Source organism: Heloderma suspectum, chromosome 3, assembly GCF_057233095.1.
Source record: "Heloderma suspectum isolate Gila_16-S chromosome 3, 16-S_ref, whole genome shotgun sequence".
NCBI lineage: Eukaryota > Metazoa > Chordata > Lepidosauria > Squamata > Helodermatidae > Heloderma > Heloderma suspectum.
Window position 1 is genome coordinate 304,666,329 of NC_139460.1, and position 15,186 is coordinate 304,681,514.

Here is a 15,186-nt window from a genome sequence, read left to right on the forward strand (position 1 = left end):
CTTCCTGGTACTGTAACATTTGAACTGGCAAACTATGGTTTACAGTTGCTCTCCAAACAAGCACTGGAAACACGCTTCAAACTAGGATTTCCCAAGCAGTGTTGATTTGGAGTGCAAATGCAAGCCATAGTTCAGATGTAATGGCAAACTTCAGTCTGATTTAATGAGGAAGTAATTAACCAACTGAACACGAGCATGCAAGGGGGGGAGCATACAAGCCCAAGGACATCCCCAGTTCCCCCAACTTTGGAGGATCAGAATCGTTACATGTGAAGAAACCCAATGACACAAATAGGATTTTAAAAAGGCAAATATTCAAAAAGTATTTTTCAGGGGAAAAAAATCTATCCACAAAAATTGCTATTTTCTGCCAATAAAAGGAAACTGGAGAATATTCAAACTATAGTATAGATATAACTTCTTCTTTGACACTACCCTTAAAAAGAAGAACACTTTTTATTTTGTATCCATGTGGCAAATGATGTACCTGAACCACTAGTAATTGCTCTTCCATGCTTTGGAGAGCAGTACTCCAAACAGATGTGCCAGTAGAATCAACAGCCTGAGTAGCATACTATGTAAATTCACAAACCCTTCCACAGGAATTAGTGAATACTCTCTTACGCTATAAAATGGCAGTCTAATTGCTTTGCATTGCATTGCCTGTTATGTTCAGCATCTGACTTTCTATACTCCGCTGCCTTTTAGATTCTCTCTCTCTCTCTCTCTCTCTCTGCACATCTGTTTTCATTCTTTGCTGCACGTGTGGAGGCTGGTCTTTGAGTATTTTCTTTTGGCAATAAATAGCAGGAGGATAAGTAAACTACAAGTGTCAGTTCTAGGCTATGCAACTGTTCCCTGCTTGTTCAAGTCATAGTTATTACAAAAAAGCAGAAATATTTGGAACATCCGTCTGTATCAAAGGGTGCCCAATGAAAAAAATCAGTTACAATCTATTATTGGGGGTGGAGGGTGGGGATTATTATAACCTGAAGCCTCCAATCAGATCAAACTGCTTCATACTGGAAGAGAAGGGTCTACGAAAAAAAGTTAGCAACTCTAGTATCAGCAATGGTTCCAAACCTATTTCCATCCCCAAACCAGACACAGGTCATAATCTTTCCAACTATCTCTCTCATTCCATCATTTGTTTTTCACTGCTAAAAACACTGACATCTCCCTGTGTCCCAAGCGTACAGCTTTGAGGGCATCATCAACTTCTCCCTTTACTTCTTGGCCTAGCCTTGAATGTCGTCAATTCTTTCTTACAAGGAACCTAACCTCCTTTGTACAATTATAGCTCCCAGAATGTCTTCATTGGAACTATGGCAATGCAATGTATTTGAAACTGGTTGAATTTTGTAGTGCAGACATTTATTAAATTGCCAAAGAATGCTACCATCTTTGATCAGTGGTGGAGAAACAGGTGCAACTGGGAGATGTTATTAATATCACCCATGGGAGCCTTACTTCAGGTCTCTCCCATCCACCAAATGATAACCTAATTTCTTATTCTATTACGCATCGTTCAGACAATGATAAATTCTCACCTTAGCCTCTGTCCTTAGATGAGGCTGTCTTTCAGGCACAAAAGCTACACACTGTCTCTGCTATAGCTGTACTATGATGTATACAGTTTTACTCAGCAACGCATCATAATTGTCTCCTTAAGTGAGAACAAGTAGCCAGTCACGTTGCTGCAGTAGTGTTGAAGTTGTTTGATGAAACAACAGTATGGCATGCATTGGGGCAATTAAGGACATAAGAGCAGCACTGCTAGATCAGTCCAACATCCCGCTCCCCATAGTGGCCAGTCAGATGCCTTTGGGAAGCCCAAAAATGAAAGCAGCCGTTCCCTTTCTTGGCTGGGAGATAGCATAAAGCCATCATGGCTAATAGCTACTGATAGATCTATCCTCCAAGACTTTGGCTAATTTCCTTTAAAACCATCTAAGCTAGTGGCCATCGCCATATCTTGTGAACATGAATTCTGTAAATTAAGTACGCACTGTGTGAAGAAGTACGCTTCTGTTGTACATCCTGAATCTATTGTCAACAAATTTTATTGGAGGACCCTAATTTCTGTTGACCAAGGGACGAGAACTTCTCTCTACCCACTTTTCTTATGTTCTTCAGTTGTGCAGCCATCTTTTCCAAACGTGGGGTAGGATCCAACGGTGCCCTACTGCTGGCGGCCAGCCCTGCTGGTTCCCTGGGAGTGTGTGGCCAGCCTCGCCAGTGGCGGCACACACACAGCCCCTACAACTGTTGGTGGCAAGGTAGTGCTTCCAGGAGCAAGCCCCCAAATGAGCGGAAACACACGTTTCTGGAAGGGACAGGTTGCGCCTCCTTGAAACAAGGGTTTCTGGTCGTTTGGGGGCTTGCCCCCGGAAGAGTGATATCGCCACCACCAGTAGCAGGGGCTGGCCGTGCATCAGGATCAGCAGTGTTGGCCGCCAGCAGTAGGGCACCACTGGATCCCACGCATGGTACTTCCAGTGGTGTTGGACTGCAACTCCCATCACTGGGGAGTTGATGGGAGTTGCAGTCCAACACATCTGGAAGGCCCCAGGTTGGGGAAGGCTACCCTAAACGTTCTCTGTTCACGCATAGTATGTTCTTTTTCTTTTCTTTAATTTACAATCAAGGCACTACTCACCAAAGCGATAAACTATTAACAACTAATAGACGTACGCAATGAGCAGCGTGCAGAATTCAACAAACGAGAACATTTTCCCCAAACATGAAACAAAAATCTACTCATGCTGAAGACCCCGCAGATGAGTCGCTCCCCTGTGGCTTCCACCATTACAGTAATGTTTGGAAACTGGAACCGTATGAGTAGGGCCAGTCATGGAGGTTCTTCCTACCTGATCATTGCCCCGCTGGGGTGGACGGTGATAGGTGGGTAGGACCCATGTGATTGACCCGACTGATCTGTTCACGTGGTTCTCCCTTCCAAATGCTAATGTGCAGTGGTGCACTTCTCATGCCACTGTGGTAGCTGAAAACAAATGGGGCAGGGCCAAGATACCAATAATACCAGTATATTTTAAGCTTAAAGCTCTTCCTGCCAGCAACTAAGCCTTAGGAGCAGCATTTCGACCTTTTAGAATGTAGAAAGAAACTACACAAAAGCTGATAAACTACTGAACAACCAATGGAGCCAGGGGAAGGGGACATGGCCATCTGGGGAACTCCAGAGGGCCGGATCTGGCCCTCCTGCCCTGAGGTTATACACCCCTGAGCTACTGTTCCTTAAGACGCTGCATACAATGACAGTTATTTGCATTAGCTGAATAAGGCTAGGCACTTCAAATCCTGATACTGAACATACATTTCCATTTTGCCCTCTCATTTTTCTATTGATTTGTGTTTGTTTCTATATAAATAACTTCAGTCAGAATAAATGCAAAACATAACCCCAGCATAAGGGTTTCTACATATGAGAATTAAAGGAGCTCCTGGAACTGTAAGAGAGAGAGAGCGTATGTGTGTATGGTTACATGCCTTCTTAGAGAGAAAGGTTGTACAATTTTAAGAACAGGGCTTTGGAAAGAAATATAGTATAATGTACCTGCAATGAAGTTGTTCTGTGGAGCTTCAGTGCCCCCTTCTGGTGCACTCTGGCAAAGCAGCTAGGACAGTAGTCTTCTCCACACTCTAAGCACACCTTGAGAAAAGAAAATGAAGACTTAAGCACAAATTAACAGTGCAATCCTATGTATCTCTACTCAGAAGTAAGCATCATCGAGTTCAACAGGACTAATTCTGAGATCATCATGTATAGGATTTTGGACTAAGTTTGGTATATGGCTTCTCCCTCTCTTACCTCATAACGAAAAGTTAAAAACTGAAGAAAATGATATGTAAATGGCATTTAAATCTGCAAACTGGCATTCGATCATTCTGTCACATTAATTACAACATCATCTCAATTAAGACAAGCGTCTCCATGAAAAGGTTATACTCCACTGTCTGTATCTGCCTGGAGGAAGCTTCTGACAAGAAAGCACAAGTTTTCTTTAAAAAAAACACCTTGGGATTAAAAGTTTACTTCATTGATCTAAAATATCATAAACATTAAGGGTTGTTCTAGGCAGTTTTTGTAGCATTATAAATGTGTACTTCTTACACATTTGTTGCAGGAGATCCAGATGTCTTCCCTCATGGAAACACACACTTTTAAAGGAAATATCTTATAGCTATTAAGATAGATGTGGTCTTTAGCCACATCTAGCATGTTTACTGCAACAGTGAGCATTATGTCGACTGTTGTTACACTATCACTCCCAGCTACTGAACAATGTCATAACCAACCATTCAGTTCTGGTCCACATGAGAACATTTAAATATAAGGCACATTATTTATAATGATAACTTGCACAGTGGAGCAGAAGCAAGTTAATAGGTCTAAAACTATTATAACAGTGCAATTCTATACATGTCTACTCAGAGGTAAGTCCCATTAAATTCAGTGGGTAGTATCCAAGCCTGTCCTCACTCCAGCAGGACCCACCGCTAATGCAACAGGGAGCTAGCAGTTCTAAAAGCAACCCCAGAAACAAGAGGAAAGGCTCGCTTCCAGAACAGGAGAGGTCAGCGGAGCTTTCAGAAGCAAGCTCCGTTGACCTGTCCCGATCCAGAAACAAGCTTATTTCCAGGGTTACTTTTAGAACTCTTAGGGCGCAATCCTGTCGAGATAGGCTGCCGCCTCTGAACTCAGAGGCTATCCTAAGCAGGGCAAGAGAAGAACAGAAGGGATCATGCCCTCCACGCTTCCCCTGCCCTGCTTTTTTGGCTAGACCGCCGATTGTGGCTGTCTAGCCGGAGGAGCACAGAGCAGGGAAGGAGGCTGCTGTACGACACATTGGATGTGTTGTACACACAGCTACGCTCCCCCTGCTCCGGACCACCCCCCAGCCACACCGCTTTTTGGCCCCTCCGTGCTCCTCTTGCAAGCTCAGAGGACGGGGCTGTTCCGTGCTGCCTCCGAGGCAACGTGGTAGTGGGGAGAGGTCAGTTTTCTGGGAACTGACCTTGGAGCGTGGGCTCCAAGGTCGGTTCCCGGAAAATGGCATATCCTATGGCCGTCTAGCCACTGTCTAGCAGCCATAGGATTGCTCCCTCCGCTTTCTGTTATGCAAGCAGCGGGTCCTGCTTGTGCAACAGATCAAGTTGGAGTGCGTTGGCAGTATTCCATACTGCCCATTATGGCTTACACCCAGGAAGTGAGTATAGGATTGCAGCCTAAGTGTCAGCAATAACTCCTATGAAACATGCATTTAAAAATGAATTCTAAGTACTTAACAAATAAATGCTTATTTTATTTGTACTGTTTAATTTTATTTGCACTATTAGAGACAAATGTAATAAGTGAAGGAACCACCTCATTAATTTTAAAGAGGAAAGATTTAGTATAATCACAGAACTGTCGCACTGCTTAGTTGATTTTAAGATTATATGTATTTCAGCTGATTTAATAAAACCAGGGGAATAAAGAATTAAACAGATGGATCTTAAGTTGATATAGGCACATTTCCAGCACATTTGATTTGCATTGTTGTTTTGTACTCAGTATTACACCTCTCTGTAATTTCTGTTTAGCCACATTAACAAACCATTCTCCAACATTGCTTCTTACACACTGGATCTTTGTGGCGACAATATGAATTTTAAATTCAAAAAAGTCTCCTCAACGCTTGAGTTGACAAGGGACTGACAAGGCAACCTGAGCTAATTGGCACAGCTCACATTTATATATTATCTGAGTCTCCCCACATTTTAAAATATTTGCGTCTTTATTTGCAATGTAACTGTTACATCATGGCTCATCCACAAATTAGTCCAGAAATGGATCAACCCTATTTAACTAGGTACCAGAAAACTGTGACTCTAGCTGCTTCAAGTTCTCTCTTGACTTAAGGAGTGATTCCAAGGCATCATCGTCTTATTGTGTGTGTGCAGTATGCAGATTAGAGCCAACTGATAATTCTACATTTATGCTATTGCGATGAATGACAGTTCCTATCACTTCACATACATGCTGTATGTTCATTCCCTCCATGTTGTAACATGTATGTGGACTAAAAATCACAAAAGGGAAGCAGGTCTTCAGTTCAATCCCTAATGCTTCCCAGGCCCAGTATAAACCCAATGATATAGGAATCCTTCCAAATATTGGTTAAATTGTGCTCATTCTGATTTATGGGCTCATTCTGGTTCTGGTGGAGCCCGTGAGTGTATCACATCGGATGTTGTGTTGTTTGGGTGAACACTTATTCTGAAGTGGTACCCTGGTGTGTGTGCTTTTCTGGTTCTGTTCTAGTTCAAATTCAACAGAGACTTTCAGATAATGGTTCTGGTTTTGTTCCAGTTCAGGAAAAATATAAATGTTTATTCCAGTTTTGGGTTCAGGTTCAGTTTGACTTCCTGGATAGAAATAATAATAGTCATTGGCTTTTCTTTAATGTTTCTGAAGCCTTTGTACTCGGCTGTGCAGTTTACACAGGGAAGATACTTGCAACTGAATCAGGGTAGAACAAGTACAGCACTAAAAGAAAAAAAAAACAGGTTTCTTTGGTTGTTCCTTTTTAAACCATCTGGAAAGATCCTAAGAGTAATAAGAAATCAAGAGCCAAAGAGCTATGAAAATGCAGCTAGTGAGTCACTTATTCTACAGATTTTTTTTAAGACCAGATAAATCAAGAGGGAAAGGCACATATTACTGCCATTGTCTACTACTTTTCTCATCTCTGGAACTATGTCTCTTTTATAAGCAGCTGGAGAAGTCTGCACTTTTCCAGCAGAAGGCTGGATCACCAGCCTTTCAGTTGGTGAAAGGTCACCAACTGAACTACAACACAATAGTGTCTCTCCAAAGTCCTTGGATTGTTATTTAATTTACAAAAGTCACCCATGAATGTTGGAATTTAGAACTAACCCCCCCCCCCATTACCCCCAACCAGCCAGCTATGTGGTACATGTGTACTGATGACACCAAGTGCTGCAACATAAGAACAGCTGAGTCAATGGCAAGCTAGGAGACACTCTCTTGTAAGGATAACAAAGTTCCATTGTGAAATTAAAGATAGCTGGGATAGCTGATCATCTTTCATTGGTTTTAAACTTTTAGGCATAAAGGCTTCCCAAAGACTCAGTGAGCTAAGATTTAAAGGCTCATACGATAAGAGTAAGAACACAAGGAAGGTGGCTCAGAGTCTTTGGGAACATTTTTGCCTTATGATGCTGTGAAGGTTTTGAACTACTTGATAGAAAGGGTTGAAAGAACGCAGTGGAAAAGCAGCAAAAGAGATACAACACTTGCGAATGGTCCCTGTCTGATCTGTTGACGATAGGCTGAACAAGTGGACCAAACAGAGGCAGAGATGGAAGGAGGCACAGTACACAGCCTATTGTAACAGCAGCCCCTCCACTGGTATTAAGGAAGTAATACAGCAGACAGATGCTAACAGAGTATGGATAATATGGTGAGGTTTGGGGTGGGATTGTATTAGGCATTCACCCATGTAACTCCATGTTGAAATCACCAGCACTCTAGCTTATCAGATATGCTATTTGTCTGAGAAGTTCTCATGATGGGGCAACTGTTCCATGGCACCAATTTCCAAAACCTCAATCAGCATGAGTAAGGAATACTTTCAACTTTATCTTGTAGGAGACAATGTCCTTGTTATACAGGAGCTACTCTGAAATGCAACGTGTGCTATTCTTTAGCTTGGATTTCACAGGCCATTTTCATGAACAATATGATACACTGAGCAATACTTTCAGCAACAGTTCCTCTCTTAATATTTTGGTCAATTTTGCCAGTTATAGCAACAGTTGTTCAACACCAATATCATCAACTTTAGATATTCTAAAATATTTTAAAGAAAATCCAGTACAGGGTCATTTGCCTTGGTAGACATAAAAATCCTTCAGGATGGTAACCTTTACTTGACTTCACAGAGTGTGCCGAATAACCAGTCTCAAACTTCTGACACATGGTTGAGTTTCTTTCTGTCTTTCCACACAAACATCCTTAAATCTTTCTGCCCAAAGTCAGAATATGACTATTCTTTCTGTAATCTACCTACTTACCAGCAATGCAGTCTTTGTCTCACACTGGCCACATGCCTTTCCCTTAACTTTAGGCTTTTCAGTGGCTGCATCATTTGCTACTTTATGTGCAAGGGGCTGTTTTACTGGCTCTGGAGCTGCAAAATGTAGCAGATTTTTTTTTTTTTTTAAGTCAGACTGCAAGAAGCATGGATTAATACATAGCAATGAGAGTTGTTACAATGGAATCATCAGGATAAATCATGGTGCACATAAGGATGCACAGCACTGATGCCCTAGTTCGAGCATTAAAAAAAAACTGGAATAAGAAGTCAAGATCTCATTTGTGTTCAAAGAAAAGCATCCCACCTAGATGACCAATATCTCAGTTTACAATTCTGTTATTTAACCATAGTTCATTATTACTACAATGAGACTTCTACACCGACTGAGATATTTAAAGCTCTGAAAAATGTCTTATGGACCTTACTTCATAAACAGATTTTTCAGCATGTTACTTAGGGTTAATACTATTTGTTAGGCAGTTTGTGTTGTTTGATTAGTTTTCAGAGTGGGAAAGAACTTTTCTCAACATCCCAAGATAAAGCTTTTAACCAGAATCCATGCTGCTATTCAAAAGTGCAACTTAAACAAATAGTTCCAGTTTTCATTATATCTTGAAGATTACAGTTCTCCAACACTAATCTTGCATTACCTTGAACTTGTTCTTTGAGTACTCTCAGTTTGACTTTGCCTGAAGAAACCTGGTTAAAGAAAGGAAGAATTCATTCAGATTGATCAAAACTCTCGGCTGATTCTTATGATCATTTTTGGACTCATTTTTAGCTATACTAACTTTGTTTCTCCTCAGCCCAAATTAAGCATGCACATGGTGAAATGGTTGTCCAAGCACTCAACCATATTTCCAGAACATGCATGAGATCGTTTTGAAGCATTACAGTGGCCCAGCAAATCCAGATCTGGGTGAAAAACAATGTTCAGAAAATTGCTTAACCGAAAGACTGATACACATTCGATACAAGCTGATTTTTTTAAGCCAAAAAGGGTGTGGGGTTTAAATCCTCAGATGTTACCATATGAATCAGCCTGGGAGGGTGGAGAAAGAAATTGTTGTCAAGCACATCCATGGCATGCAAAATAGAGGCTTATTCCTGCACCGCCAGCATTGCATACATAAGAACTTTGAGAATTCCCTATGCAATTTAAACAGCAGAAAAACTCTGCCAGAATAGCAATAATAACGATGATGAAATATTTTGGGATAAGGGTATAATCAGAAGTTTTCTAGTTAGTGAAAATAACTTTAATATGAGCTGCAGTCATGAGATTCAGGCTGTGATCCTAGGCATACTTACCTGGGAATAAGCCCAATTGAATTCAAAGGGGCTTATTTCTGAGTCCAGGATTGTGATATCAATGAAGCAACATGCTTCTCCAAATTCTGGGTCATTCTTAGGCAGTTTCTCCACTTTTGACTCGAAGCAAATTTCTCCATGGAAAAAAACATGCATCACCCAACTCTGTTTTTTCAAAGGGTGCACAAGAGACATGAGGAAACTTTTCAATTAATGGCTTTTCAGAGTTATAACCGTTTACCTTGCCAACGTTTTCTTTGTTTTGTGACAACAGTTGGGGCTGTGTGCCCAGGCCAAAATGACCTGACTTCCAGCGATATCCATTTGCTCGTCTATAAAAAGTTACAAAAAATATTTTTACCTACGTTTATAAAGATTGAAATTTTACTGCTCCCCTTACCCCCACCCCGCTGGCAACACCAAAAATAAGCTTTTAAACATAGGAGAAGAGCAGAACAACGAATAAGCCCTAGAGTTTGTAACTGTTGGGTGGATATCAAACAAAAGTGAGAGCAGAGCACAGGACCTGACAGTAAGCTTCCATACAGTATGAAGGGGAGTGCATTCAACAATCTGCAGCTATTTGGGAAAGAAGCTGAGAAAGTGAACCTGTCGCCAGCTCCTTAAGCCTCATTATTAGGGCTAGTACAGCAGTTCACACCATTATGTCCTTGCACCAGCCAGCTCAGGCAGGGGAAATGTGTGTCCCTCCAGATGTTGTTGGACTATAACTCCTATTAGCCCTCACCATTGGCTATGCTGGTTAGGGCTGATGGGAGTAGTAGGCCAACATCGGGGGCGGGGGGACATATTCCCCATCCCTGAGCTAGATGTATCTAGCTACATGTATCAGGGGAGAGCTGATGTAGTTCAGTGGCTAAGAGATTGAGCAATGACTCAGGAAGTCCCTAGTTCGAAGCTCACCTCTGCTATGAACTTACTAGGTGGCCTTAGACAGGCCACTCTCTCTCAGCCTCAGTCCCGCTATCTGCAATATGAAAAATAAAGACTTGCCTTGTAAGGCTTACAAATAGATAATGCATATGAAGCACTTTGACCGCTTGAAAGTGCTATATCAGCGGTGGGCAACTTGGGGCTTTCCAGATGTTGTCAGATTGCAACTCCCATCATCACTAACCATTGGCTATGCTGGCTAGGACTGATGGGAGTTGTAGTCCAACAGCATCTGGAGGGCCACATATTGCCCCCTCCTACACTATATAAATACTATGGGTTGTATCCAGCTATGTCCATTGGTGGAACAGACACCAGATGGAATAGATTCCCCCTCCTCCCTGTAGACCCCCACAGACACCCCCACAAATCTCCCCCAGACCTAGAGGGGAGCAGATCTGGAGGGGAGGAAGGACAATTCCCATTGCAGAATGCGACACTGGATAGAATCCTCTATATTATTATTTCTACCTGTATATAGCAATAAGTGAGACGCTAACAACATAATATATCCAGGCATGTCTTCAGAAAGGAAGGGGGAATATAGAGTGGAGAAGGGGCAGGCAGCTGCTTAGTCCTCTCCCCACCCACTAACCCCAGGCTCCAAATTCCCGGCTTTCTAAGCGGCATTTCTTTTAAAATAAGGGTACTACTATGGACACTTATGTGTAACCTGTAGATAGCTCTGGAGACAGGGGCCAGTTTTTACAAATGGTACATGAGAGAGGTAAACCTATTTCTCAATTGTACCACTTCAGACCTGTGGTGAAAACTCACATGATGGAATGTTCCCTATTTTATTATGTTGTTGTTGTTGTTATTAGTATTATTAGTATTAGTATTATTATTTTGGCAGGTGGGGGGATCCTACACATAGAAAACTAGCATATCAGGGAGACAGCTAGGCTAGAACCCTTCACTGACATTTGGTTTTCTATGGGTTTCTTTTCTTTTGTATGGAGGAGCATTCAATTATGTGAGCCTCACCAGCAATCTAAAGTGGTTTAGTCAAGGCAGAGGGTTACTAGCTCATCGGCTGTGGGAACAAGGTCAGAGTGGAGCTGGCTTTTTGAGACTGTAACTACTACACCATAAGTCTTTGGTTCCACTAGAGATAAGAGCCCTCTTCATATATTAACCATACATACACTGAACGCATGGATGGCAGGCACTGGCAGGCTACCCACACATACACACCCCTCCCCAGGTACAGAAAGGGTTACTTGCTATGTGCATCCATGCATACAAGTGGACGCACGTAGGCAGGGATACACGCAGTTAGGAACCCCGAAAGAGAAGGGTGCCAATTGCAGTTAAACCTCAAAAAAACCAAGATTATGGCAACCAGCTGGATTGATAACTGGCAAAAAGGGGGAGAAAACGTGGAGGCAGTGACAGACTTTGTCTTTCTTGGCGCAAAGATTACTGCAGACACTGACTGCAGCCAGGAAATCAGAAGACGTTTACTTCTTGGGAGGACAGCAATGACAAATCTTGATAAAATAGTTAAGTGCAGAGACATCACACTGACAACAAAGGTCCACATAGTTAAAGCAATGGTATTCCCGTAGTAACCTATGGCTGCGAGAGCTGGACCATAAGGAAGGCTGAGCGAAGGAAGATAGATGCTTTTGAACTGCGGTGCTGGAGGAAAATTCTGAGAGTGCCTTGGACTGCAAGAAGATCAAACCAGTCCATACTCCAGGAAATAAAGCCAGACTGCTCACTTGAGGGAAGGATCTTAAAGGCAAAACTGAAGTACTTTGGCCACATCATGAGAAGACAGGACACCCTGGAGAAGATGCTGATGCTAGGGAAAGTGGAAGGCAAAAGGAAGAGGGGCCGACCAGGGGCAAGATGGATGGATGATATTCTGGAGGTGACGAACTCGACCTTGGGGGAGCTGGGGGTGGCGACGGCCGACAGGAAGCTCTGGCGTGGGCTGGTCCATGAAGTCACAAAGAGTCGGAAGCAACTGACCAAATAAACAACAACTTGTACATGTGGACACACGTTCTAGGCTTGCCTTTTAAGGGTTGTGGCTAAGTGGTAGAGCCCCTGCTTGGCATGCAGAAGGTCCCAGTTTCAATCCCCAGCATCTCCAGGCAGGGCTGGAAAAATTCCTGCCTGAATCCTTGGAAAGCTGTTGTCAGTCACTGTTGACAATACTGGGCTAGATGGATTAGTAGAAAGCAGCTTCCTATGCTCCCATGTGTAGGGGACACAGATTGCCATAACCCATCATCTATGTGTTCCATGTATGCACAGTTAACATGTGAAGAGAGCTCTTATATAGTGCTGTTGTAGTGGAACCAAAGACTAGCTGACACAGCTGCAGGGTACATAACATATTAAAGGAGCTCAGATTAGACTCCCTGTCTCTAGGGGTCAGTAATGACCCAGTGCTTGCACAGGAGGAACCTTTCCTTTCCTTTCCTGGAATAAAAATGCAAGTGGTTAGGGAGGAGAGCTTCCCTGTTAGCCCCTCAGATGGGGCCTGCAGTTTGTTAGACAAGCTGTCAAAGTTTGCGGCAGGTTATAGAATCCATCATTTTCCAACTTTCAGGGCACTGTCAACGTGTAGAGGAAAACCCCATTCTAGGCAAATATAATTGCTTCCAGTTCCAGTACCATTTTGCTCCTCTGGAGGCAAACAGCAGAACAAATTATTATAAACTAGAAACTGAAGAGCCATCATGTTTTTAAAAGAGAGGCCCTAACCACCCAGTTTCTCAAATCTAGAATCCAGCTTTAAATGTTCTGAGAAAAGGATGCAGAAATTAATGGCTATGATCCAAGGCAATTAGCAACACTTAACGCTTAAATCGAACTACATATCTTTTTAAGTGCAGCAGAACACTAATGACTGCACCCTTACAAAGCTCTTCCCAGGAAGTTAGCATTATTATTCACATTACTGAAAAAGGGAAACAGATACAGAGAGGTTAATAAAATGGCTCTCAGAATTGAAGTGAAAAGAGTTATTCAGAGTTGTGCTTTGTCTGCATAACATTTTGACTTCCTAAATGGATTCTATCATATACGGAACAATTACAACTTTCTTGTGTTTTTGTGAATGCATGCATATGCAGTTAAAACTCATACAGGATTGAGATTCTATTAAAAGATAATCACCTTTTTCTGAACAATGAAGTGCTCTGCAAGAATGCAAGTGAAGTTCAGTGGGTGAGAGGGTATTTGAAATTGAATTCTGATAACAGAAGCCCAATGGAAGAAAAGGACAAAGACTGTAATTATCAAAGCAATGTGCTGTCATTGGGCAGAATTGTATGTGTAGCTGGAGATATCTTGAAGCTTCTACTGCAGCTGTTTGCACAGACAAATGGGCAAGCCAGTTCTCAGTTTATAATCAGTGTTGCCTGTTAGGCCATATGAGTGGCTATTGAAATTTCCACTAAGACACCTTCCAATTGAATATACAGCATCCCTGGAGAGTGCACATAAGTACGAGGAGGAAACCTGCTGTCAGCCACTAGTAAAAAATTTTTTTAAAAAAATGGGGAAAACAGTAAGAAACCATCTGTTGTAGAGTGGAGCATGAAAGTTTTTGGCACGTAACGGTAATGTGCAAGCTTACAGCTATTATCCAACTGCAGATGGGTAGAACTCATGTGGATGGCCATGAACTTATTTATGGAAAACTGGCATCTATTCATGGCCTACTGGAATATAAACAAACCATGGGAAAGTGGGTGATCATAAATATTGTTATGAACACAATTATACTCATGTCAAAACAACTTTGTGAATGAAATGTACACTATTTCTGTTCCTTAACTGTATGACTTCTTTAAAATATTGTATTATAATTTCATTTATCTAGCCCCATCTGTGTGCACAGAACTTATACAGTACAAGGAAGCAGGTCCGTGCCCTGGCTCACAATCTAACATTCAACAAAAGGGGAACAGATGAAGGGGATGGAAAAGGAGACTTGGGTAAACAGGGCAATATATGGTTGTGTCAGACGGGCTGTATCTAGGGATGGCGGAGAATTTCTCCACGAATCTTCGGGAGGCCGAGCGCCGAGGCATTCGGCCCCCCGAAAGTGTTGGGGAAATTCTCCGCCGGCCCCCCGCTCCCCCCCCCAGGATGGGACTTACCATGGCCGAATGTCCCTCCCGGCGTCGGGTCCCGGCGGCAGTTCGGCGGCAGTTCGGCAGGGGAGGGGGCGGCAGCCGGTCTGCCGACCGGCTGCCACCGCCGCCATTACAAAATAAAAAAGTAAAAAAAAAACCCCACACCCGTGATAGGCTACGTGACGATTTACGTAGCCTATCACGGCTAGATTTCCAAAGTCAGCCGTGATAGGCTACGTAAATCGTCACGTAGCCTATCACGAGTGACTTTGGAGGAAGAAAAAAAAAAGCGCGTACGCACTTTTTTTTTTTTCCCAAAGTCACCCGTGATAGGCTACGTGACGATTAACATAGCCTATCACGGCTGACTTTGGAAATCTAGTCGTGATAGGCTACGTTAATCGTTACGTAGCCTATCATGGGGTTTTGTTGTTGTTTTTTTCACTTTTTCTTTCGCGGCCGGGGAGACGGGGCGCTTCTCCCCGGCCTGAATTTCGGCCGGGCGAGGCAGGGCGCCTCCCCCCCACTCTTCGGGGGGAGAAGCGAAGCGCCTCCCCCCCACCGCAAATCACCCCTGCGAAAAGGTAAGTGACTTTCGTACATCCCTAGCTGTATCTGTGAGAAACTGTTGGAGAATTTCTCCCTCCCCTGGAGAAATTCAATAAATCCCCCCCACCCCATTTCTCTGCCCACAA

At 42.8% G+C, this 15,186-nt stretch overlaps 1 protein-coding gene across 4 annotated transcripts in view; it reads right to left on the reverse strand.

Annotated features, from left to right (window-relative positions):
- Positions 1-15,186, reverse strand: part of ZBBX (zinc finger B-box domain containing) — a 55,906-nt gene that overhangs the window by 27,087 nt on the left and 13,633 nt on the right. For all 4 annotated transcript variants that reach the window (XM_084847465.1, XM_084847466.1, XM_084847467.1 and 1 more), the window contains 4 exons: positions 9,679-9,769; positions 8,777-8,825; positions 8,104-8,219; positions 3,578-3,673 (listed from right to left, as the gene is read on the reverse strand). In XM_084847465.1, the coding sequence (XP_084703591.1) occupies positions 3,578-3,673; positions 8,104-8,219; positions 8,777-8,825; positions 9,679-9,769 (352 nt within the window). The remainder of the gene's footprint in view (positions 1-3,577; positions 3,674-8,103; positions 8,220-8,776; positions 8,826-9,678; positions 9,770-15,186) is intronic.